This window comes from Stenella coeruleoalba, assembly GCF_951394435.1.
Source record: "Stenella coeruleoalba genome assembly, chromosome: 15".
Lineage (NCBI taxonomy): Eukaryota > Metazoa > Chordata > Mammalia > Artiodactyla > Delphinidae > Stenella > Stenella coeruleoalba.
The window spans coordinates 25,221,338-25,247,057 of NC_137161.1; the positions used below are offsets into that span (position 1 = coordinate 25,221,338).

Here is a 25,720-nt window from a genome sequence, read left to right on the forward strand (position 1 = left end):
AAATAGGAGTAGGGGATTAAAAAGTACAAACTATTATGTATAAAGTAAATAAACTACAAGGATGTATTATCCAACACAGGGAATACAGCCAATATTTTATAATAACTATAAATGGAGGGCTTCCCTGGTGGTGCAGTGGTTGAGAGTCCGCCTGCTGATGCAGGGGACACGGATTCATGCCCCGGTCTGGGAAGATCCCACATGCCGCGGAGCGGCTAGGCCCGTGAGCCATGGCCGCTGAGCCTGCGTGTCCGGAGCCTGTGCTCCGCAACGGGAGAGGCCACAACAGTGAGAGGCCCGTGTAATGCAAGAAAAAACAAACAAAAACACAAGTAGTTTTTGGAGTGGTTTTGGTCCACACTGAGTAGCTCACTTGTTTAGGATATTATGATTTCCTTCTACAATGCATGCAACAAATGTACTAAAAGAGAAATAAACAACGAAATAAAAATACTAAATATGTATAATACGCATAAATAAAGACACTGAAAGATACTGTTTAAGTCAGACAGATTGACAGTGCCCTGAGAAACCGGAGAGGAGGAAACCCTAGGATCCATGAAGAGGTAAACCTGTAGTGACAATATAATTTATCATCCCAATTGTCCTCATTTTCGAGAGTAAGAGAGGTGCTGGTAATAGTTATGACAGGACGATAGTCATAGTCACCCTAGCTAAACCCTCAATGCAAAGCAATGTTTCTAAACAACACCAGCAAGACCTGTAGTCCTGGTTGGAGAAGAGTCGATTCAGGACCACGCTCACGCTGCACTCTACACCCTCTCACTTGCAGAGCTTCGATGCAAGGTTCGTGATTTGGGTGGTGAACTTCGGGTAAGTTTCTGTGAGCTGTGACAGGGAGTATTTGTGAAGGTTCAGATGGTGAGAGATACCTGAGAATTAGCTTGAGATTCCTTTTAAAAGAATTGTACTACAAGTATTTGACGTCCTGCTGTGCTGGATATTCCACACAATGTTGCTAATCTATGGTTGGCTCAAGAGGCACCTCTGTGGGTAGGGTGGGGGAGAGGAATCCCTTAGTTACCAATGTCTCTGCCTCAATTTTTTTGGTAGTCTTTTTGAGACTAATGGCTGTCTTCTGTGGAACATGCTAGGCTTGCCATAAGAGGAGTCATTCTCCCTGGGGAAAACTGGGAGCTTGAAGTGGGTGGGTGGGGAAAGAATCTGATCACAGATGGCCCCTCATTTAGCCATGCCTTTGGATAGGGTGCCTTTTCAGTTACTAGGTCAATGTGAGGGAACATTTTTGGGGGAATAGCTGTGGTGTCCTGGATGTATCCTGGATTGAGAGCTCAACAATTGTTCATATCTCTGCTGCTTCAGGGTGGGAAAAGGCAGGAAGGCACAATCCAGCTTGGTACAGTAAAACTTTTCATTTTTTTGTCCAGGCAGAGGTTAATAAATGGTAATTTTCTAGATAGGGAATGGGGAAAAGGGGATGGAAGCTGAGGTGAAGCTTTTTAGGGCTACTGTGAGGAATGAATGTGATGTACATGAGAGCCCCAAGCACATTCAGCCAGGCTGAATTTAACATCCAAACATTCTTTGATAATCACTCAGCACTTATATACAGTATAGAGTTGAAAACGGAATAAAATGACAAACATTCTCATTCTATGTGGGGAAGACAGTATTTCTTGAACATGCCAAATACTGAGTCCTTGACATATTTTTTATAATTACCAAGGTCTTTCTAATTCCACAATATAGTACCATCTTCCTTTTAAAGTAAAATATTAAAAGTCTCAAAATAAAAAATAACAACAACAAAAAAGATATATAAAAAGCCTCCCTTGGGCTTCCCTGGTGGCGCAGTGGTTGAGTCTGCCTGCCGATGCAGGGGACACAGGTTCGTGCCCCGGTCCGGGAAGATCCCACATGCTGCGGAGCAGCTGGGCCCGTGAGCCAGGGCCGCTGAGCCTGCGCGTCCGGAGCGCTCCGCAACGTGAGAGGCCTGCGTACCGCAAAAAAAAAAAAAAAAAAGCCTCCCTTGTCAACTGAAGTGATTCTCCCCTTACCATTGCTGAGAGAATCTGCGCTCCCAGGACTGTGCTGCCTGGAGACCAACTCACTCCCTGTTTTCCTCATCTCTGTGTTTTCATTGTATCGTCTTTTCCAGTAGTTGAGTTCTTCACGATCTGATTCCTGACAGCGCCTCAGGACTGCCATGGAGCGCCTTGTTTTCTCTACCATTTCCATAATGCAGTTCAGGGCCTGAGCCAGGCAAGAAGTCAGGCAGAGTCATGGGATGAGGACATTCATACAATCAACATTGAAAATCAAGGACAGGTAAACAAAATATAAAGAATAAAGGTTTAAGAAGCTTACAGATTTAGCAATATCAAGTTTATATTTGAAAACCTTTCTTATTATTTCTCTTTAAATATATACACACAATTTTTAAGATTTCAAAATAATACTTTTTGGATTCTTCATGGTTGAAGCAGCCAGTTTCATCACAATATGGTTCTTTAAAGAGTGTGGTGAAAACACATTATATCTCTGCCTAAAGCAGAAGATTTATATAAGAATGCAATCAGAGAATTACATTCAGAGACAACATCACTCAGGAAGGAAAAGCTACTCTATGTATATTTCAAGCAGGTATTACATCTTCTCTTCCTTTTTTAGTGAGAGGGAAAACTCTCTTTTCCAATGGGGCAGAGTTTACATTCTGTGCCAGTATACTAATTCTCATTTGTATTTGGAGAAGCTCCATTTATTTAACACTCCATTTATTATACCAGGCCCTGTGATAAGCACCTTGCATATCATTACAACCCCCCATGAATTCAAATAATATAGCATTATTTTTTTTTTAAGATATAAAATTTAAGGCTAAAAATGGTGAAAGAACCTGCCCATCACAGAGGTAGAAGTGGCAAAGCTGGGACCTAAAACTCATAAGCCTATGTTTCTAACCATTATACTACATGGCTTCACTTGGTTATGACCTCAAGTGGGAGTTACTCTTAGCTCTCTAGCTGGGGCAGTAGTAGATAAATCAGCTTTTATTGCAAAGACACTGTAGCTCTGGTTAGTTCACTTCAAGCATATACACTCTTACTCTCAGTAACATTAAGAATTAAAAGTAACAAGTAGTTAGGAAAACTATACACTGTAAGATTCTTACATGATCAAGATGTTTCCATTCATCCGCCCATTCCCTTTCTGTCAAACGATGGTCTACCAACTCATCTTGATAGCCTCCATTTAGACCTATTAGAAATTAGATTAAATTTGAAGATAGAGGGAAGAATACAGTAAACAGAATTCTACCAAGTAAATACACATACATTCATACCAACTATGAGCACACTATTAAGGCCAATGACTCACAATGATCTAAAGCCACAAAATGACATAAAACCAACAAGAAATCACTACTCATAATGTATTAAAAAACTCCTACAAACCAATTACGAACGACAAATAGCCCAAAAGAAAAACAGGTAAGAGAAATAAATAAATAGGTATGCCCCTGACAAAAAAGTACAGATGATCCATAAACATATAAAAAGACATTCAAACGTATACGTAGTCACACAGGGTAAATAAAATCTTTACTAACGTGGTTCCACATCTATATATTGGAAAATATTAAATTGTCAATCATACTAAATGTTGGCAAGGTTGTGGCACAATGCAAGTGCGTAACCACCACAAACAGAGCTGGTGCTGTACAAGCACTTGGAAACAACTTAGTATTAACCAAAGTATAATTTTTTGCATGTTTTTTGATATACATTACTGAAATTTGCATGAATGCAATGACTGTGTGAATCAAGGATATACTGAATTATCCACTACTTTGAAAATCTTGTCACACATGGCAACACTGCTCATAGTATCTGAACTGTCAATGTAACACACCTGTTATCAGTCTGAATTTATAGCTGTTGTATTCATAGTGATTCTGTATTTGTGCAACCATCTGCTTATTTCATCATATCTTCCTGTGTAGTCATGCCTGAGCACTAATACATTGTAAAATACTTTCTTATGTATTATACTTTAGAATATTGATCCTAAAATTATGGGACTAAGGTAGGCTATAGTATCCATAAATTTCATTTTAGGAGAGTAAATTGGGGGAGTGTTACAGTTTATTTGTTTAAAAGTTGGGGGTGGGAAATGATTTGGTAAGAACTACTGTACTAGGACATACATTTTCAAAAGAGGACTGGGGAGAATTAAGGAATCTATAACCAGCCTGGAAAACAAATGATTGACTGTAAAATAAACCTTCAAGGTAGAGGATTAAACGTCTTTCAAGTAGAACACTTCAAGATGAAAAAACCTTTTTCTAAAATTGTTAGAAATACAAGGAAAATCTGACCAAAATGCAGTTCTAGCTAGTTTTTAGCATACTTCTCTCTTAGAAGGTAACGAATTCAACTGGCAAAAAATGTGTATGAATATAGAAGAAATCAATAGGAAGGTGAATTTTTAACATAAGAACCATACAGAACAGCTGCTAAGGGAGCCATCATAGCATACTGGGAATGTACCCAAGCTCTCAGCATCAGAGAACTGGGGTCAGAATCTTGTCTCTGCCACTTTCTAGCTATGTGATTCTGGCCATAGTTCTGTCATCATGTATAAAAAGGCATAAACTCCATGGAATCCTATGTGTGAGGATTAAAAGAGATAATGTACATATACCACAATCTAAGTACTTAAGACTCAGTAAATGTTGGCAGCTGAGAACACCACTGCTGTCATGGCCCACACCATTCAGCTACTACTGCATGAAGCCAGGGCCCTACTGTGGTCCGAGCCTCTGAAAGATGCTAGTGAGTCTAAGTCAGAAGAGGGGACAGGCAAATGTTTTGCAACTTTCAACTCCACAGGGCAACCCACAAATGGAAATGCAGGGCCAATACTGGAAACTAGCAGCCCTTTGGTTCTCTGCTCGGACATATCTCAGCAGTTAAACTACAAAGAACCTTCTACAGTAAACTTATTTGAGTTTTTTGACAAGGAGCTTTGTTCAAAACTGATCTCGGGTGAGGTCTGCTAGGGGCCTTTTTGTTTTTCCTTAAATTTAATGGTTGCTGAGGATGCATATGCCAGGCAGTCCAAATGTGACAATTACCCAGCACAGGAGGTGGTGTTCTCTCCATTTTATTTTTTTTTATAAATTTTTTGGGTTTTTTTTGGCTGCATTGGGTCTTCATTTCTGTGTGCTGGCTTTCTCTAGTTGTGGTGAGCAGAGACTACTCTTTGTTGTGGCGCACACACTTCTCATCGCAGTGGCTTCTCTTGTTGTGGAGCATGGGCTCTAGGTGCACAGGCTTCAGTACTTGCGGTGCATGGGCTCAGTAGCTGTGGCATGCAGGCTCAGTAGTTGTGGCACATGGCTTAGTTGCTCCGCGGCATGTGGGATCTTCCCAGCCCAGGGATCGAACCCGTGTCCCCTGCATTGGCAGGTGGATTCTCAACCACTGTGCCACCAGGGAAGTCCTTCTCCATTTTAGATATGTGTAATCTGAGGCACAGAGAGCCTAAGCAACTTGCATAAGATCACACAGCTAGTTAGAATGCAGAGCCAAGATTTAAATTTAGGTATGCCTTACCTCTAACCTAAATGTCTCTGCACTTTCACCTCTTAAGACCACATGTTTTACATCTTTCTTACTTAATTTTAAAAACATTTTATTCTGAAATAAACTCAGACTTACAGAAATGTTGCAAGAATAAAGAATTCTCACACAACCTTCACCCAGGTTTCCTAAACGTGAATATTTTTACCTCTTTCGCTTTGTCATTCTCTATTTTTCTTCTGAACCATATCAGAATAAGTAATATCCCTTTATTCTTAAATGCTTCATTGTTTATTTCCAAAAATATGTTTAGCCTACTTCTATCATATAATGATAATAGCAACAAGGTATGAGTTGAGATCAATTTCAAATGAGAATACTATAACTCTAACATTCTTTTTTATGTATAATACTGTTTTAGCTTATCAGTGGAAAAAAGCAATGATGATAGTATTTTGCTTTATCACTGAGTAGGAAAGAAACCCATGGATTCAATCTGAATTTAAATCAGTACCATGCTGCTTATGCCACTTACTAAGATTGTGGTGTCTATCACGAACTTCTCGATGTTCTAGCATCTTGTTGGGTTCACGATATAGGTGGGAAGTTGCAATATCTTCTAAGGTATAGTGCTGAAGAGGTGGAGGAGTAGGATGGAACTGGCCCCCAGGATTCATGAGGGGCACAGTAAGGGCAGGACTGTGCCGGGGAGCAGGGCTAATGGTACACACTCTCTTGGCAGGAGGCTCAGGAGGAACTGTCTCTCTTTCAAAACTGCTCTCTTCCCGCCTGTAGAAGAATGGGAAGTACATGTCTGAGCCTGTCCACAAGTGTTCATGCAAACATTGCCCGAGCACCTACTTTGTGCTATGTATTGTGCTATGCACTTTCACAAACAGGAAGATGATAAGAAAAGGTTTGAGATGAGGCATGAACTGAAATGTCTTCAGGGGGCAGGCAGATAATGGAAATTACTGATTTATCCCAGCATGAAAAGAGAGGTCAAATCTATCCATAACCAAGCAGAAACATCTCAACCTCATGAAGCAAAGGAGAAAGTAAGATGACAGCATTTTCTTATGTGATAGGACTATGGAGGATTATGGGTTCAACTATATTTAGAAATGTTTCAAGGTCAAATTTGCTACTGTGGAAGTCAGTATTGGAAAGAAACAATTCTCTACACGGGAGAAAAAAGGCTCACATAATTAATATGCTTGTGAAGTGGTAGGGTTTTTAGTCATTTGCTTCAATTGTAACAAATTTTCCACTGTTATTAAAATGTTGCTTCCTTCACAAACCATAGAAAATAGCAGTATACTCATACATAAATTTCGAGGATAAATTATATTGATATAATTTCAATCTTCAAAGTAAAGCTGATTCACTAACTGTTATACTTTTACAAGACTTCACGTATCAGAAAAAAATGTCTTGAACAGATTATATTTCTCATGGTTCTGGAGCAGTGGACCCACAGAATGCTCAAAAGTAGAATTTATCAGCGGGGGTATACAGAGTCACCTAAAGAGTTGAGAAGCATATTGCTGCCTGATGCTGGGACAAAGCAAAACTAAGAGTCCGTCCCTACATATCACCACAGTAAGCAAGTTCTTTTTCTTTCACAAGTAAAGGGAAAGCTCAGAGTGGTTCCAGAAAAGCAAGGACGACAAAGCTCTTCTCTGCTCACCTCTCTGGACTGGGCCTCTTTCCATTTCCATGCACCTCCATGAGCAGCTCAGAAGAGTCAGCAGGGGATGCAATACTTGTGTTGAGCAGAAGGTGTTCATGCTGAGCCAGGTACTGGGATGGTGTCTGCTTGGCGGCCCGAGCACAGTGCAGCAGTTCTCGCTGCAGCAGAGGCAGGTTCGCCTTGAAAAGAAGAGGCAGGGGCTGGAAAGCAGTTTTTCCCAGTGTTGGGCCCTATACGCAGGGCTCAGCACCTCAAAAGGCTTTCACAAACAAGATGACACAAAACAAAAGCCCTTCACTCTTTGTCATTCTAATTTTCATATGCCCCCCTCTGAATAAAGTGACATCCATTACACTGAACTTGAATTACTGTTAACTTGTCTCTTGTCCCCACAAGATGTAAATCCCCTTAAGGAAGAAACTGTGCTTTATTACCTTTGAGGCCTAGTACAGAGTCAAAGCTCAATAAAGCTTTGTTGAACATAATTATTTAAAAACTTAAACACTTTTGAAGACTTCAGTTAGTTAGCGAATTAGTAATGCCTACATGGGAGTAGGAGGAATTCAGTCTTTCCTTTATCATTTTAAGTCCAGGTTTCTCTCTTGTGAATCTAAGCCATTTCTGATAGCACTACTCAACCTTGCCTTCCTGTTCTCTATTACAGCTGCCACGGAATTCCGGAAACAGTGACTATTCTGGCTTAGTTGGAACATGGGGTTTTGAAAAAAGTAACAGGAGTGATGGAAATGAAGGCAACAAACCTTAGACTAGTCTAGGATCTGAGTATACACAGGTAACCCATGGGCAGAATCTAATATTTCTTATTGTGGTGCTCCATTGAACATGTTTCCTTATTTTGTAGAAGGATAATTATTTATGTACTGATTATTTTTCTTTCTCCTCAAACTTAAACCTCTAACAGGACAAATCATACAAAAAACCCTGTGCATCTTTAAACTTAACTGTTAAGTCCTTCATATTTAAAATATACTTTCCCCATATTTATTTTATTAAAAAAATTATTATATTTCCCCCCAAATTTAAAAACAACTCAGACTGAGCCCATAGTAAGTCTTTATCCCAAGGGAAAGAGATGAAAAAGTAAAAGGAGAGTTTAATACATGCAAGTAGTTATCCCTTTACCAACAGTTAATTTAGCAGGCACCATAATTAGTGACTGTTTTAAAGCAGAAATAAATTGACAAAAACCCAAATGCTAGCCAAAAGGCTGCCAGAACAACCTACCTCATGCTGTTTTCCAAAATAACAAAAGTTAAGAATAGAGAATTTGATGATATAAAACACTTTTAAGTCTGTTCTATAACCTCAATCTTGTAGCAACTGTAAAAACTTAATTGAAAAAAAAATCATGTCAGATCTTTACATTTGTGACATGTGCCCTCTGATGAATTTTTAAATATGCTAATCATTTCCTATTAACACAAATTTCCCAAATCTCTCTGATTCTGGAGTCTTGGGGGAAATAATTATCTACTGGCTCTGATACACAGAAAAGAGACCAAGATAGAACACACAGCTGTTTCAAGGCTGAAAAAGGCACCACAGACTGCTCTGAGAGGCCAAGGTGTCAATGCCATCAGAACAGAGCCCAACACAGGCTGTGCACTGAGACCTATGCATTTTCCTGCGTGTCTATAACGCTCTAATTTTAAAAGTTTTAAAAAACCAGAATCAGTACTTCAGCTAAGATGACCCACCTTTTTGATGCATTACATTTTCTTAGGAAATAAAGGTAAAGTAAAAGAAGGTAAAAGGGGCATATTTATTTTGTCAAGACAAAACTGAAGATATTACGTGAGTACTCATATAAAAGAGAGAAAACAAATTTCTACAAATACTGTACTGACAAAAGTCAAAATACAGGGACTTCCCTGGTAGCACAGTGGTTAAGAATCCGCCTGCCAACACAGGGGACACGGGTTCAAGCCCTGGGCTGGGAAGATCCCACATGCCGCGGAGCAACTAAGTCCGTGTGCCACAACTACTGAGCCTGTGCTCTAGAGCCCACAAACTACAACTACTGAGCCCGCAAACTACAACTACTGAGCCCGCATGCCACAACTACTGAAGCCCGCGCACCTAGAGCCCGTGCCCCGCAACAAGAGAAGCCACAGCAATGAGAAGCCCCCGCACCACAACGAAGAGTAGCCCCCGCTCGCTGAAACCAGAGAAAGCCCACGAGTGGCAACAAAGACCCAACGCAGCCAAAAATAAATAAATTAATAAATTTTTTTAAAAAGTCAAAATACAAAAAAGTTGAGCTCAGTTTTTTTTGTATAGTCTACTACTAATAAAAAGAATAGAATTCATTTGATAGGGAGGGATTGAGGATAACATTTTTAGCTTATTTGGGGTTCAAAGTTAGTGCTCCATATTACCAAATCGATTACAAATGTTCACCTCCAGGGCTTTGCAAAACAATGTGGTGGGCTGGATACCGGTCCCAAGTTTCCAGACTATGCCTGGTCTAGAATACACTGTTATCTGACTCTAGTCATTCATTGCCTTTGACCTATTTTATAGGACTGCAAGTTACACATAACCGGTTGCAAAGCAAAAAACTTGTTGTCTATGAACATGCATAAAATTACATGCATAGAGGTTCTAGAGACTTCCCTTGCCCACTGCGGAAGAAGCCAATTTTACTTTTGTTTGCATATTCTTATCAATAATCCTGACCTATAATGTCTGTTCTTTGGCTTCTCCCCTGAACAGGTTATAACACCTTACAGATTCCCTCATTAATAATGAATTAAATAAAATCTATGATACAGGTTCACTTTTTAAAATCTGTATGAGTCATAATGTTACATGTTTTTAAAAATTGTTTAATGGGAAAAATAGTAACTTTACAGTGGGAAAGCATGGTGGACACCACCTTTACCAACTGATCAAAGTCCACATCACCAATTTATGAGACAAATTAACATCTATGTCTCCTGATAGCATGCAGTAATACCACCTACCTGCTATTTCTGCCTAAAATGCATAACCTCATTCTCATCATGAAGAAGTATCAGAAAAATCCAAATTGAAACATATGATATAAAATAACTATTCTGTACTCTTCAAAACTGTCCAAATCATAAAAGACTGAGAAGCTGTTCCAGATTAAAATGGACCGAAGAGATATGACAACGTAATCCAACATGTGATCTTGAATTAGATACAGGACCAAAAAAAAAGACATTTTGTTAAAAAGGACATTTGTGGGACATCTGGTGAAATATGAATAAGGTCTATAGATAATAGTGTTATAAATATCAATGTTAATTTCTTGATTTGATAATTATACTAAAGTATCAGTATTTAGATGTATCATGTCTGCAGCTTACCCTGAAACATTTCTGAGGAAAAAATAAATGGAAAGAAAAGAGAATAATAATGCAGATGCGATAAAATATCAACATTTGGAGAATCTGAATTTTATTGTACCATCTTGAAACTTTTTTGTGAGCATGAAATTATTTCAAAATAAAAAGTTTTTTTTTAAAGGAGCATATTATATATAAATTTAACACTGGCTCACCTATCAGGTACGCATAATAATTTTAAACAGTGTCCCCAAAAGTTATGTTCCAGGGGACATTAATTCCAGAGGATGTAATTAGAACTAGACTAACTGGGGGGAGGAAAGAAGTAAACACTGCCTTCCCACATGCTCCTGTCCTAAGGGTTAGTCCTAACTTACAAAGGCCTCTGTTTTGAGAGCCTCCTCCTGTAACACACACTCTTCCCCCCCCGGCCACAACCAAAAGACTGTGTCCAGTTACTTCCTTTGCTAAGAGCCCAACCTCCATGCCATGCGTACCTCCATCCCACTCTACTCCTGTTCCCTGCCTCCCCACCTGCTCCTTCTGTGTGTCACCAACAGTGTCTGCATACAGACCACGACTCAAGGCTTTTGCAACTCTCATCTCATCAAGCATAAAGCTTATTCGCAAACCACTCACACTTCTGTAGCAGCCCCAAATATAATACAGATATAAAATGTGGCAAGCTGCCCTGATGTAGATCATAGAACAGGGATCAGTAACAGATCTTGAGGAAATGTTGAAGATAAATTACATTCCAGTAGTTATCTCGTAAAAATTACCTTGAGGAATGGAATAACAAAAGGACGAAGAGGAAAGTTTGTAGCCTCTTGGAGCTTGCAATGGAATTCTTCAATTGTTACTGTTGAGTTCTGAAAAGATAAATAGCACTGTTCAACTTCTAAAACTGGACAGTGATCTAACATAAATCTGATAGTGCTGAACCCTTTGAAATAATAAGGAAAAGAATAACTCCAAGAGCACTATTATGAACTCAAATCCCTCTCAAAGGTTAACCAAATTCTGTTTCCTTTATGAAAGAAATTCAGCCTCCTTGATTTTCTTCTCTACTACCCCAAATCTAACGAATTCCCTTCTATGCTCAGCAGCCTGGGCAGAATAGGGCATTGCCTTCCTCTCGTGAAGAGAGGCACTCAGGTTCCTTGTATTGCGGGGTTCATCACAAGTCACCTCAGGTACAGGTAACCAAGCTTACAGTGTTTCCAGCTGAACAGTTCCCAAATCAGTCCAGGATATCAACTTAATGACTCAGAGCCTCACGTCTTCAGAAGTTCATTTCTTCATTGGTTCTGCCTACCTCCTAACCATCAGTTCCCTAAATCTTCTAAATCGGAAGTTAACAACAAAAAAAGATGCCTTCCACCTTCCAGTGGTCTGTTTGCAAATCAGAGCACCTCCAAATGCGCAGACTTCCACTGGTTAGATTTTAGTATTCCCATGAAAGTTATCAGCACTTCCCCTGTATTTTTTCAGGTCTTTCTTTAAACTAAGATTCTCAGCTCTTTTGCTAAGAGGAATGTACCAATACAAATATTTTCTTCAAAGTTCACAAAATATTTTTATTTTTACTTCAATTCCCTAAAACACAGCAAAATAGTAAGTTCAAAACAAAACAAAATAAAACATCAATCTGAATTCTTGCTTGCCTGAAAGGACAATGATGACTTCTAGGATTTATTTTTATAAAATCATCAAGTGTTCAAAGATGTAACATGTACCACACAAATTATTCATCAGCAAAATATTGTTTCTTAACAAGAAGAAATGGAAAACATATAGGTCCTCAACACAAAACTGCATTAAAAATTGTAATACCATCATACATCAGAATGCTTAAGGTAGGAGGCAGATTTGTATGCATTGAAGAAAGGTGTCTATAATATACTAAGTGAAAAACCAGGAAACATGGCAGTATATTCCAACAATCTATTTTTGAAAATAACACACATACATTTATATAGTATTTTAAGTATCTGGAAGGACAATTACAACAGTAGTTATTTCTGGATGTGAAATTATGTTGGATTTTCCAAATGTATCATACAATATTGAGAAAAAACTAAAATATTTCCCTTTGGGAAAGAAGAGTGTATCAAATTGAACCATGTTAAATGAAAATGTTTGTACAGTTTACCACATTTCATACCAAAAATGTTCTTTTAAACCTTAGCTGAGTGCTTGTTTTAAGTAAATGACAGGTATACAATGCAACCAACTCTACCAGCAATCGGGAATAAAAATTAAGTGTAAGAGAATGCTATTCACTCCCTACTACAAATAATGCAATCAGGCCTCAAACAGTAAACACAAGCAGATTAAATCTATGGAAAGACTGAAGGAAATGACTAAGTTTTCTTATGGATGGACAAAGGAGGGAAAAGATTAACTTAAGTTAGAGAAACGGACTCAAGGCTATATATACTATAGATGCCAGGCAATCCTCTATCCGAGAGGCAAGATAGGCCATTGTTCTGTTATCCTTCCCTCTCATTCAGTTACTTAATAAATAAGAGCACAGTTGTTTCCTCATAGTCTAGTGGGAAAACTGAAAAGTAAGGCATTCATTACAGTATGATCACAGTACATGTGTGCAGGACACTACTGGCATGCAGACTTAGGGGGACAAGGAAGGCTTTACAGAAGGGCCAACTGAAGAAGTGAAAGTGCAGCCTTGAGAAAGATGCTTCTGAGGAAGACAGAATGTAAGAATGCAAAGTATGAGGGGAATCTAGTCCACTGGATCCTAAGGGCAACACTTATAGAGATCTTACAAGACAATGGGTATAGATAAGCCACCAGACTAAAATTTTTTTTATCTTTTAAGATTTTTTTTAATTTTATGATTTTTAATGTGAAATATAACATTCCTTTAAAATGTGCAGAATATATGTACATTTAACAAAAAATTACAAAGCAAAATCTCTTGTAACCACCATCCATGTCAAGAAATAAAACATCACTAGCACTCCATAAGCTCCTGTGCCCTCTACTAGTTAGATATTAAATATTCAGTTTATGTGCTTATTTAGGTTGATTTCTTTTTACACAGAACTGATACATTTCCTTTGCTCTTCCTTTCTTCTCACATTTTAGGCCTTCTCTCTGCCTGAAGTGCATCATTTAGAATCTCCTTTAGTAAGGATCTAAAAGGAACTGAAATCTGACTTTTTATCTAATGATGTTTACTTTGCTGTAATTTTTTAAAAGATATTTTTGTTGTGTATGGAATTCTAGGTAGGCAGTTGTTTTACTACATTCATGATTACTTGCTGCTATGTTCTGGATCCCACTGACATTGAGAAGTCAGCTGTTGTTCCTTTGAGAAGCTGAACACAATGTTTTACCATTGTTTTAATTAGTGAAACAAACAAAATAGGCACAACCAAGTCTCTCTCTAACAGATGTAAGAGGTAAATATGAATTTTATATGGCAAAATGTTTTATCCACTGTAATAAATTTCCATAATTCTGAAAATTATCTTTCAAAAATTTTCCAAAATTCTAAGAAAAATTACAAATTGGAAGTTTACTCTAAACATGCATACTATCTTATTATCCAGTTTTGTATGCAGAAGAGACTGAAGAATTCAGATTTGACTGAGATGCTGATGTTAAACCTGAAATTCTGTCTTCCCCACCTCTAGGTTGCCAGAACCCCCACTACAGCTACCTGCCAAGACAGGTCAAACGTGGAGACGTAGCGCCCTAGGTAGAATTATAAAGAAGATGATATTTGCGGTAACATCAATACAACTTCTGATTTATATGCATAAAGCATAAAAACATAAGCATTAAAAAGCAAGACAAGAATAATTGAATCACTTTGCTACACAGCAGAAGTTAACACAACATTATAAATCAACTACACTTCAACAAAATAAATTTAAAAAAAAGAAAATTAAAAAATAAAAAACAAGACAACAGAATTTGGAATTAGTCCAATCCAAATGAGGCATCTTCAAACCTCCATGATGCTGGTTAGTGGTCTCGATCCCACTTAACTATCTTGGGCTCTCTGAGAGTAACGTGCTTCATGTGGCAGCTATACTGATCCACTCCGTTGGGAGTGAACGCAGTGTGGACCAGAAGGTAGAAAGACCAGTCCTTGCTGAAAGACAGGTCTGATTGCTCCATTTCCATCTTCTCCCCATTCTTCAGCAAATCAATCTGGGGTGGATGGAACCCAGACATATAGCAGTTCAGGTAATTTGGTTTTCCATTCTCTGCGGGGTGTCGTGAGTAAACCTGAACCTTCGGAGGACGATGGACAGTGTTCAGGCCAGACAGCGAGAGCAGCCCGAGCAGGACCAAGGTCACAAAGGGAGCCATCGCTACAGGAGCAGCCCAGGTGGCGGCTCTTTTAAGATTTGAAATAATGATAATCACAGGAAGTTGCAAAAAACAGCAGATAGGTTCCTCTGTATCCTGCACCAAGGTTCCCCCAATGTTTATATTTTATGTAATTATAGTGCAATATCAAAACTAGGAAACTACTATGGTAATACGTGTGTATAGTTCTATGCCATTTTATGGCATGTGTACATTAACGTTATCACCACTGAAATCAAGACCAAGAAGTATAGAAACCCTACCTACCTTTATCCTCCCCGGTTTATAATAATAATTGTCTTAAATATTTCCTTTATATATACTGACAACCATAACAGACAAGGTTATAATTTTTGCTTCAACCATCAAACATAATTTAGACAACCCAAGAGAAGTAAAGTCCATTGTATTTACCTATATTTTTGCTTCAACCATCAAACATAATTTAGACAACCCAAGAGAAGTAAAGTCTATTGTATTTACCTATATTTTTACTCTTTCCATTTTTCCTTCACCTATCCTGATATTTTAAGATTCCTTCTTTTATCGTTCCTTTCTGTTTCAAGAAGCTCTTTTAGCTTTTTTTTTTTTTTTTTCTGGCCACACCCTGTGGCTTGTGGGATCTTAGTTTCCCAACCGGGGATTGAACCCGGGCCCTTGGCAGTGACAGCGTGGCACTGGACCGCCAGGGAATTCCCTAGCCATTATTTTAGTGTAGGACTGCTGAAGAAAAATTCCCTTAGCTTTACTTCATGTGAAAATATTTTGATCCTTCTACCCTTCATTCAAGAAGGATATGTTTTGATAGATACAAGATTCTGGGTTGACAATCTTTTCTCCCAGCACTTGACAAATATGCCACTTCCTTCTGGCATCCATGGTTACTGGATGCTTTCTCTGTTGCTTTCAAGATTTTTTGGGGATGGGATGGGATGTCTTTTTGTTGTTGTTTTTTTTTTGGCCACACCACAGGGCTTGTGGGATTCCAGTACCCTGACCAGGAATTGAACCTGGGCCCTCAGCAGTGAGAACTCGGAGTCCTAACCACTAGACAACAAGGGAATTCCTGGGATGGGATGTCTTCTTTGAGGTCTGCTCAGCCTTTTTGAATCTGTAGGCTTGGATCTTTTGTTAAATTTGGGAACTTCTCAGGCATTATTTCAGCCCCACATTCTTTCTCTCCTCCTACTGTGACTCAGATCTTTTGTTATACTCTTTTAAATCCCTGAGGTTCTGTTCATGTTTTTTTACTTATTTTCTGTATGTTGTTTAGATTGGGTAGTGGACTTCCCAATAAATAGACTGGGTAGTTTTCTATTGCTCCAGCTTCAAGTTCACTGATTCTTTCCTCTGTTCTCTACAGTCTATTGTTGAGTCCATCACTGAGTTGTTTTTCTGGGTTTTTAAAATTTTTTATTTATTTATTTGGCTGCATTGGGTCTTTGTTGCTGCGCGGGCTTTCTCTAGTCATTGTGAGTGGGGGTCACTCTTTGTTGTGGCACGCGGGCTTCTCCTTGCGGTGGCTTCTCTGCAGAGCATAGGCTTCAGGCACGCAGGCTCAGCAGTTGTGGCATGCGGGCTCAGTGGTTGTGGCACACCGGCTCTAGAGCACAGGCTCAGTAGGTGTGGCTCACAGGCTTCGTTGCTCCGTGGCATGTGGGATCTTCCAGGACCAGGGCTCGAGCCCGTGTCCCCTGCATTCGCAGGCAGATTCTTATCCATTGTGCCACCAGGGAAGTCCCCATCACTGAGTTTTTAATTTCATTATTATAATTGTCAGTTCTCAACTTGCCATTTAGTTCTTCTTTATATCTTCTATTTCCTTGCTGAGGCTTTGTATTTCTTCATTTGTGTTGGTAACTGCTCACTGAAGCATTTTTATGATGGCTGCTTCAAAACTCGTCACATATTTCAAACATCTGGGTCATCTTAACTGATGTTTGTTGGTTACCTTTTCTCATTCCACTTGAGATGGTCAGTTCTTGGCATGACAAGCGATTTTCTGCTGTATCCTGGATGTTTTGGGTTCTATGTTGTAAGACTCCAGATCTTATCTACGTCTTCTATTTTCGAGGCATCCTCTGATAGTGTGCCATTGGGAAGAGAAGAATCTTTGATGCTCTCAGGTGGGGTATAATCCCAGGCTCCCCACTCACCCTCTGTTGATTTGTAGAAGGAAAGAGGGGTTCCCTACTGCTGGGCAGGGGTGGGAGCTCAGGCTCCCCAGTAGGCCTTGTAGGGGAGGGGGAAGGGTGTATATTATTGTGGGTTTTTTCCTGAGGTGTTTGACTGCCACAGAGTGATTTTTGTCCAAAAGTTTTGTATCTTGTTTGGTTGCTCCTTTCCTAGTCCTTTGGCTAGAAGGAGGTGGGGTTTTTTTTGTGGGTTTTGGTTTGTTTGCTTTTGGTCTGTGCTCATTAGTATTTCCATAATACTGGCTTCTCCAGACCACAGTCCAGGATATATGATGACAGCACAAAGCCAAGGGAACTCACTGCTGTGTACTTGAGTCTCAAGGTCACTAGCCAATCTGCCTTCTTCTCTCCATCTTTCAGAGTCTTCTTACTTTTGTTTTATACATAACGTCCATTGTTTTTTTGTTGTATTTGTCAGGAGGAATAGGAAGAAGTATACCTTTCTGTTATGCCTCTGAACCAGACTTGATATGACTACATCATATTCCATTAAACTGAGGTACTGTCATTTACTCAGGCTTTTATAGAACATTTACGTGGTTCAATTTTTTTTTGACATTATAAATAATGTTACTGCACATTGTTTATTATTTTATCTTAAGATGAATGTCAAGGAGAGATACTGGTAGGTCAAAGGAACTGTCTAGTTTAAGGTATAAAACTACCTTCCAGAATGTGTATTCTCCAAATAAGTAGCCAGAGTACAAAACACTTACCTTTACCTTGCAGTGGAAACTGCCACGCTTGCTTCCTGGTACAGTTACAGACCACCAGCACCTTACCTCTTCTCTTACACACCAGAAATACCAAATGCACACAGGTGAACAAAACTCTTGCTACCTGTGTGGCCTTTTCTGACTTTGCTAACGAAGTCTCCTCCACATGGAATTACTGTTCCATTTACATATGCCTACCAAAATCTTAATGATTCCTTTCATAAATACAAGACCAAATAAGGGCTTCCCTGGTGGCACGGTGGTTAAGAATCCGCCTGCCAACACAGGGGACACGGGTTCGAGCCCTGGTCCAGGAAGATCCCACATGCTGCGGAGCAACTAAGCCCATGCACCATGACTACTGAGCCTGCACTCTAGAGCCCGCGAGCCACAACTACTAAAGCCCATATGCCACAAATACTGAAGCCTGAGCACCTATTGCCAGTGCTCCGAACAAGAGAAGCCATCACAATGAGAAGCCCTTGCACCAAAACGAAGAGTAGCCCCCACTAGCCACAACTAGAGAAAGCCCGTGCACAGCAACGAAGACCCAAAGCAGCCAAAATAAATAAATAAAAATAAATCTATAAAACAAAAAAGACCAAATAAGGCTTTCACGGATACAGAAATATAATAATCTAAAGGTGTTAATTCTCCTCCAAATTAGACAATGTTTTCAACATGATGGTAGAAAAAAAGAAAAAGAAAAAGGAAAAAGGAAAGAAAAGAAAAAAGAAAAAGAAAGGAAAGGAAAGAAAAGGAAAAATAACGGATCGGTAAGCTCAAATGCAATACAAATAAGGCAATCATTGTATCTATGAATAATGGCAGTTTTTTTTGCGGTATGCGGGCCTCTCACCTTTGTGGTCTCTCTCGTTGCGGAGCACAGGCTCCGGACACGCAGGCCCAGCAGCCATGGCTCACGGGCCCAGCCACTCCACAGCATGTGGGATCTTCCTGGACCGGGGCACGAACCCGCGTCCCCTGCATCAGCAGGCGGACCCTCAACCACTGCGCCACCAGGGAAGCCCATGGCAGTTTTATTTATGTTTCTCCAATCCTTATATATTTTAAAAAATATTTTATTTATTTATGTATTATTTATTTATTTTGGCTGTGCTGGGTCTTAGCTGGGGCACGTGGGATCTTCGTTGCAGCACGCAGGCTTCTTAGTTGGGCATGCGAGTTCTTAGTTGCAGCATGTGGACTCTTAGTTGCAGAATGTGAATTCTTAGTTGCTGCATGCACGCAGAATCTAGCTCCCTGACGAGGGATTGAACCTGGGCCCCCTGCATTGGAAGCATGGAGTCTTATCCACTGGACCACCAGGGAAGTCCCTCCAATCCTTATATCTTTTTTTTTTTTTTTTTTTTTTTTTTTGCAGTACGCGGGCCTCTCACTGTTGTGGCCTCTCCCGTTGCGGAGCACAGGCTCCGGACACGCAGGCCCAGCGGCCATGGCTCACGGGCCTAGCCGCTCCGCGGCATGTGGGTTCTTCCTGGACCGGGGCACGGACCCGTGTCCCCTGCAGCGGCAGGCAGACTCTCAACCACTGCGCCACCAGGGAAGCCCCAATCCTTATATCTTATTTGCTAGGCTATGATGTTCAGGATTACAGTGAAGAGAAAAGAGATCCTATCTGGTTCCTAATATCAGAGGGAAAGCTTTTGAAATTTCATCACTTAGCACAGGCTTGCTAAAGTGTGTTTTATACATACAACTGTCATCAGATTAAGGAAGTTCCTGCTATAATTGGTTTGCTGTTTGTTTTTTAACAATGAATGGATATCAAATTTAACAAACATTTCTCACCTTGTATTGTCTCCAAATATATTTATAGTTTCAATATCAATTGCTATAGACTATATGTTTTTCTAAGCCCTCAAAATTCCTATCTTGAAATCTCATTTCCAATGTGTTGATATTTGGAAGTGAGGCCTTTTGGAGGTGGCTAGGTCATGAGGACAGAGCCCTAGTGAATGGCATTAGTGCCCTTATAAAAAAGACACCAGGGAGCTCTCTTGCCCATTCTGCCCTGTGAGGAAACAGTGAGAAGATGGCCATCTATGAACCAGGAAGTGGGCTCTCATGAGACACCGAATCTGCTGACACCTTGATCTTGGACTTAGCAACCTTCAAAACTATGAGAGATGAATATTGGTTGTTTATAAACTACCTAGTCTATGGTATTCTATTCTAAGAGCCTAAAAGGACTAAGACGCTGATCTGAATGAAAATCTCAGTATGTGAGATTATAAATTGGTATAAAACTTGGGAAAACCATTTGACCTTATACACTAAATTTATATACATGTATACCCTATGAAATCACAATTCCATTGTTCAGTGCAGTGCTTACACACATGTACCATAAATAAAAATGTTCATTATTTGTAATGGCCCCTGTACAGAAAAGAGTTAATATAGCTGGTCTACAACTGCTAACCTTAGGAAAGCCTGCTTGCAAGGTAAAAAACTGTAACACATGCTACAACACGGATAAACCTTGACAACATTACACTAAGTGAAATGAGCCAGCTACAAAAAGACAAATACTATGTGATTTCACTAATAGGAGGTAACTGGAGTAGTCAAGTAGAATGGTGGCTGACAGAAGCTGGGGAAAGAAGGAAATGGGGAATTATTGTTTAATGGCACAGAGTTACAGTTTTGAAAGATGAAAAGTGTTCTGAAGGTAGATGGTGGTGATAGTTGCACAACAATGAATATACTTAATACCACTGAATTGTACACTTAAAAATGGTTACGATGGTAAATTTTGTGCTATATGTATTTTACCACCTCCTCATGATGACACAATTTCAAAAATTTGGAAAAAAAAAAAGAAACATTAACCCAAGCACAGCCATTTAAGAGAGATGATTGGCTACATCTACATATTCCTTCATAGTTAGAAAAAAATTCACTTTCTCTGTGTGTGTGTGTGCGCGCACGCGTGCGTGTGCGCATGCACGCATGCAAATGAGCTGTCATTTTTTTCTTCTACTCTTGAAATTAAGCAGACTCTACTTAATTTGCTGCTGGAATTGGCATTAACATTCTGATGGCTACTTTGCTTCCAATTATGCTCAAACTCATTTTGACATTTAAGGCCAATTTTATTAGTCTAGAGCCAGAAATACTTTTCCATAATACTCTAAAATTTGACCAATAAAGGGACCCCACTCCCACCCCAAACAAACAAAAAGTTTCCCTAATGGATGTGGGTACTGTTTTAACAAACTCTGATTGATGCTAAACACCACTTTTCCTTCTATGAGTCTGGAGTTTCATAGGTGCTATGCCAAGAGTGCCTATGTGCCCAGACCCCAGGAAAAACCTTGGGCATTGAGGGTTTAATGGGGTTCCTTGGGCAGAAACATCACACATAAGTTGCTGTATTTTCACTGCTGGGGGAAAAGTGAACTCTGTGTGACTGTTCATAGAGGAGAAAAAGGAAGCCTATATATGGATTCCTCCGGATCCCAACTGTGTTTCTCACCTTTTTGATCCAGTTGTGTATCTTTTTTTTTTTTTTCCCCTGCGGTACGCGGGCCTCTCACTGTTGTGGCCTCTCCCACCGCGGAGCACAGGCTCTGGACGCGCAGGCTCAGTGGCCATGGCTCACGGGCCCAGCCGCTCCGCAGCATGTGGGATCTTCCCGGATCGGGGCATGAACCCGTGTCCCCTGCATCGGCAGGTGAACTCCCAACCACTGCGCCACCAGGGAAGCCCCAGCTGTGTACCTTTATTATGCCTCTGTATTAAATCTTAGGGACTTCCCTGGTGGTCCAGTGGTAAAGAATCTGCCTTGCAATACAGGGGACGCAGGTTTGATCTCTCATCAGGAACTAAGATCCCACATGCTGCAGGATAACTAAGCCCGCGTGCCACAACTACTGAGCTCGTGCGCCTCATCTAGAGCCCGTGTGCCACAAACTACAGAGCTCACGTGCTCTGGAAGCTGCACGCCACAACTAGAGAAGAGAAAACCTGCACGCCACAACTAAAGAGAAGCCTGTGCACCACAATGAAGAGCCTGCATGCTGTAACGAAAGATCCTGCATGCCTCAACAAAGATCCTGTGGGCTGCAACTAAGACCTGATGCAGCCCCCCCCCCCCAAAAAAAACTTAGCTGTGAGCACAACTATATGCCAAGTCCGGACAATTCTAGCAAATCTCAAGACATGGGGGTGGTACTGGGGGACCCCTGATGCTGCCTCAAAATATAAACAACTCAAATGTCCATCAAAAAGTATAAACTGTGGTATATTCCTACAATGAAACATTATACAGCAATGACAATGAACCACCTACAGTTATACAAAACAACAGGGATAGAATCTCAAATGAGGAAAAAGTCATTTATTGCATTTTGCCTTGTATGAAAGTGGTTTCCTCTGTACAATACTGAATCATCTTTTAAAGCAGCAGTTCAGAAACATTTTAGTCTCATAATCCCTCTAATTAATATGGGTTACATCTATTGATAATCATTATATCCGAAATTAAAACTGAGAATTTAAACAATATTTATTATTAACTCATTTCAAAATAACTGTACTTATCTCAAAAATGTAGTATACAGATTTGGTGCAGCATGGCGTTGGCTGTGGTATTGAAGTTAAGCAAGATTCCACAAGTGATGCAATTTGTTGCCAGAAGTATGTTTTTCTTCAAAAAGGCAATAACTTCAAGCACTTGTGGTGGATACAGATTTTTGCTGCAACTCTGCAAACGCAGGCGAGACACTACCCTGGGACCAGCTGGCCTGTGGCCCTTGGGTGATGAGAGGGGAGTGCATTGCTGGGACACATAGGACATCTCCTACAGAGGACCACTCCTCTAAGGCTGAGAAACATAACTAACCTATCACATACATAAAAATACAAATAGCAATTTAGACAAAATGAGGCGGGGACTTCCCTGGTGGTCCAGTGGCTAAGACTCTGCGCTCTGGATGCAGGGGGCCAGGGTTCGATCCCTGGTCACAGAACTAGATCCCACATGCTGCAACTGAGAGTTTGCATGCCACAACTAAAGACCCTGCATGCTGCAACTAAAAAAAAAGATCCTGCATGCTTGCTGCAAGTAAAAGATCCTGCACATGGCACTGAAGATCCCATGTGCTGCAACTAAGACCTGGTGCAGACAAATAAATAAACATTAAAAAAATGAGGTGACAGAAGAATGTTTCAGACAAAGGAACAAGATAAAACCCCAGAAGAAGAACCAGTGATGTGGAGATAGGCAATCTACCCAAGAAAGAGTTGAGTAATCATCATAAAGATGATCACAGGACTTGGGAGGAAAATATATGCAGAGAGCAATAAACTAGCAGTTTTTAACAAAGAATTAGAAAATATAAAGAGCAACCAAACAGAAGAATATAATGACAGAAATGAAAAACACACTAGAAGGAATCAACAGTAGACTAAACGAGGCAGAATTATGGATCAGTGAGCTGAAACACAGAGTAGTGGAAATCACTGCCGTCAAAAAGAAAAAAGAATGAAAAGAAATGAAGACGGTGTAAGAGACCTCTGGAACAACATCAAGCGCACTAATGTTTGCATTATAGGGGACCCAGAAGGAGTAGAAAAAGAGAGAAAGGGCCTGAGAAAATGTGTGAAGAGATAATAGCTGAAAACTTCCCTAACCTGGGAAAGGAAATAGTCACCCAAGTCCAGGAGGTACAGAGTCCCATACAGCAGCAGTCTCCAACCTTTTTGGCACCATGGACTGGTTTCATGGAAGACAATTTTTCCACAGGGGGCGGGGTGGGGGATGGGATGGTTCAGGCATTAATGCGAGCGATGGGGAGTGGCAGATGAAGCTTAGCTCACTCTCCTGCCACTCACATCCTGCTGTGCGGTCCAGCTCCTAACAGGCCACGGACTGCTACTGGTCCATGGCCCAGGGGTTGGGGACCCCTGCCATACAAGACTAACCTGCAGAGAAACACACCAAAACACACTGTAATCGAAATGACAAAAATTAAAGATAAAGAGAGAATATTAAAAGCAATAAGGGAAAAGCAACAACACACAAAGGAACTCCTAATAAGGCTATCAGCTGATTTTTTTCAGCAGAAACTCTGCAGACCAGAAGGGAGTGGCACAATACACTTAAAGTGATGAAAGAGAAAAACCTACAACCAAGAATACTCTACCCAGCAAGGCTCTCATTCAGATTTGGTGGAGAAATCAAAAGCTTAACAGACAAGCAAAAGCTAAAAGAATTCAGCACCCTAAACCAGCTTTATGACAAATGCTAAGGGAACTTCCCTAGGCAGAAAAGAAAAGGCCACAATTAGAAACAAGAAAATTATGAAATGGAAAAGCTTACTGGTAAAGGCAAAAATACAAAAAAGGTAGGGAATCATCCATATACAAAGCTACTGGGGAGGTAGTTAAAAGACAAAAGAAGGGGCTTCCCTGGCGGCGCAGTGGTTGAGAGTCCACCTGCCGATGCAGGGGACACAGGTTCATGCCCCGGTCTGGGAAGATCCCACATGCCGCGGAGCAGCTGGGCCCGTGAGCCATGGCCGCTGGGCCTGTGTGTTCGGAGCCTGTGCTTTGCAGCGGGAGAGGCCACAACAGTGAGAGGCACGTGTACCAAAAAAAAAAAAAAGAAAAAAAGAAACACACAAAACTGACTTCCCTGGTGGCACATTAGTTAAGAATCTGCCTGCCAATGCACGGAACATGGGTTCAAGCCCTGGTCCGGAAGATCCCACATGCCGCAGAGCAACTAAACCCACGCGCCACAACTACTGAGCCTGTGCTCTAGAGCCTGCAAGCAACAACTACTGAGCCTGTGTGCCACAACTAATGAAGCCGCACGCCTAGAGCCTGTGCTCCGCAACAAGAGAAGCCACCACAATGAGGAGACCGCGCACTGTAACTAAGAGTAAGCCCTGCTCACCACAACTAGAGAAAGTCCACGCGCAGTAACAAAGACCCAACGCAGTCAAAAATAAATAAATAAAATAAATAAATTTTTAAAAACAAAAGAAACACACAGAACAATTAGATGTAAAATATAATATCAAAAACAATAATCATGAGGGGAGCAGAGTACAAATGCAGGGTATCTAAAACCCATTTGAAAGTAAGAGATCAGCAACTTAAAACAAGCATGTATATATATATATATATAGGCTGCTATACAAAAACCTGCTATACAAAAACATATATACAGGCTGCTATACAAAATCTATAATAAATATACATACGAAAAAGAAACAGGAATGCAAACACAACACTAAAGATAGTCATCAAATCACAGAAGAGGACAAAAGAAGGTGAAAAAAAGACCTACAAAAACAAATCCAAAACAATTAACAAAATGACAATAGGTACACGCATATCAATAATTACTCTAAATATAAATGGACTAAATGCTCCAACCACAAGACAGACTGCTGAATGGATACAAAAACAGGACCCATATATATACTGCCTACAAGAGACTCACTTCAGATTTCGAGACAAATACAGACTGAAAGTGAGGAGATGGGAAGAGGTATTCCATGCAAATGGAAATCAAAAGAAAGTTGGAGTAGCAATACTCATATCAGACAAAAGAGACTTTAAAATAAAGAATGTGGGGACTTCCTTGGTGTTGCAGTGGAAGACTCCGCGCTCACAATGCAGGAGGCCTGGGTTCGATCCCTGGTCAGGGAACTAGATCCCACATGCATGCCACAATGAAGAGTTTGCATGCCATAACTAAGAAGCCACCAAGCCGCAACTAAGGAACATGCCTGCTGCAACTAAGACCCAGTGCAACCAAATAAATAAAATAAACAAATAAATATTTTTTAGAAAAAGAAAGAAAGAAAAAGGCTATGACTGGAAA

The 25,720-nt window shown here is 40.2% G+C and overlaps 2 protein-coding genes across 5 annotated transcripts in view; both read right to left on the reverse strand.

Moving 5' to 3' along the window:
- Positions 1 to 25,720, reverse strand: part of CBFA2T2 (CBFA2/RUNX1 partner transcriptional co-repressor 2) — a 170,265-nt gene that overhangs the window by 13,718 nt on the left and 130,827 nt on the right. For 3 of the 4 annotated variants that reach the window (XM_079945911.1, XM_079945910.1, XM_079945909.1), the window contains exons 4-8: positions 11,378 to 11,467; positions 7,258 to 7,439; positions 6,103 to 6,356; positions 3,155 to 3,240; positions 2,040 to 2,235 (exon numbers count right to left, since the gene is read on the reverse strand). In XM_079945911.1, coding sequence (XP_079802037.1) covers positions 2,040 to 2,235; positions 3,155 to 3,240; positions 6,103 to 6,356; positions 7,258 to 7,439; positions 11,378 to 11,467 — 808 coding nt within the window. The remainder of the gene's footprint in view (positions 1 to 2,039; positions 2,236 to 3,154; positions 3,241 to 6,102; positions 6,357 to 7,257; positions 7,440 to 11,377; positions 11,468 to 25,720) is intronic. The other variant, XM_079945912.1, reaches the window with a different exon arrangement.
- LOC307198175 (beta-2-microglobulin-like) lies at positions 14,296 to 15,301 on the reverse strand. Its single transcript, XM_079944916.1, has one exon. The coding sequence runs from the start codon at positions 14,943 to 14,945 to the stop codon at positions 14,595 to 14,597; it is 351 nt and encodes a 116-aa protein (XP_079801042.1). The 5' UTR covers positions 14,946 to 15,301; the 3' UTR covers positions 14,296 to 14,594.

Coding starts and splice junctions, on each gene's coding strand:
- LOC307198175 (XM_079944916.1), bottom strand. CDS start 14,945: ATGGCTCCCTTTGTGACCTTGGTCCTGCTCGGGCTGCTCTCGCTGTCT.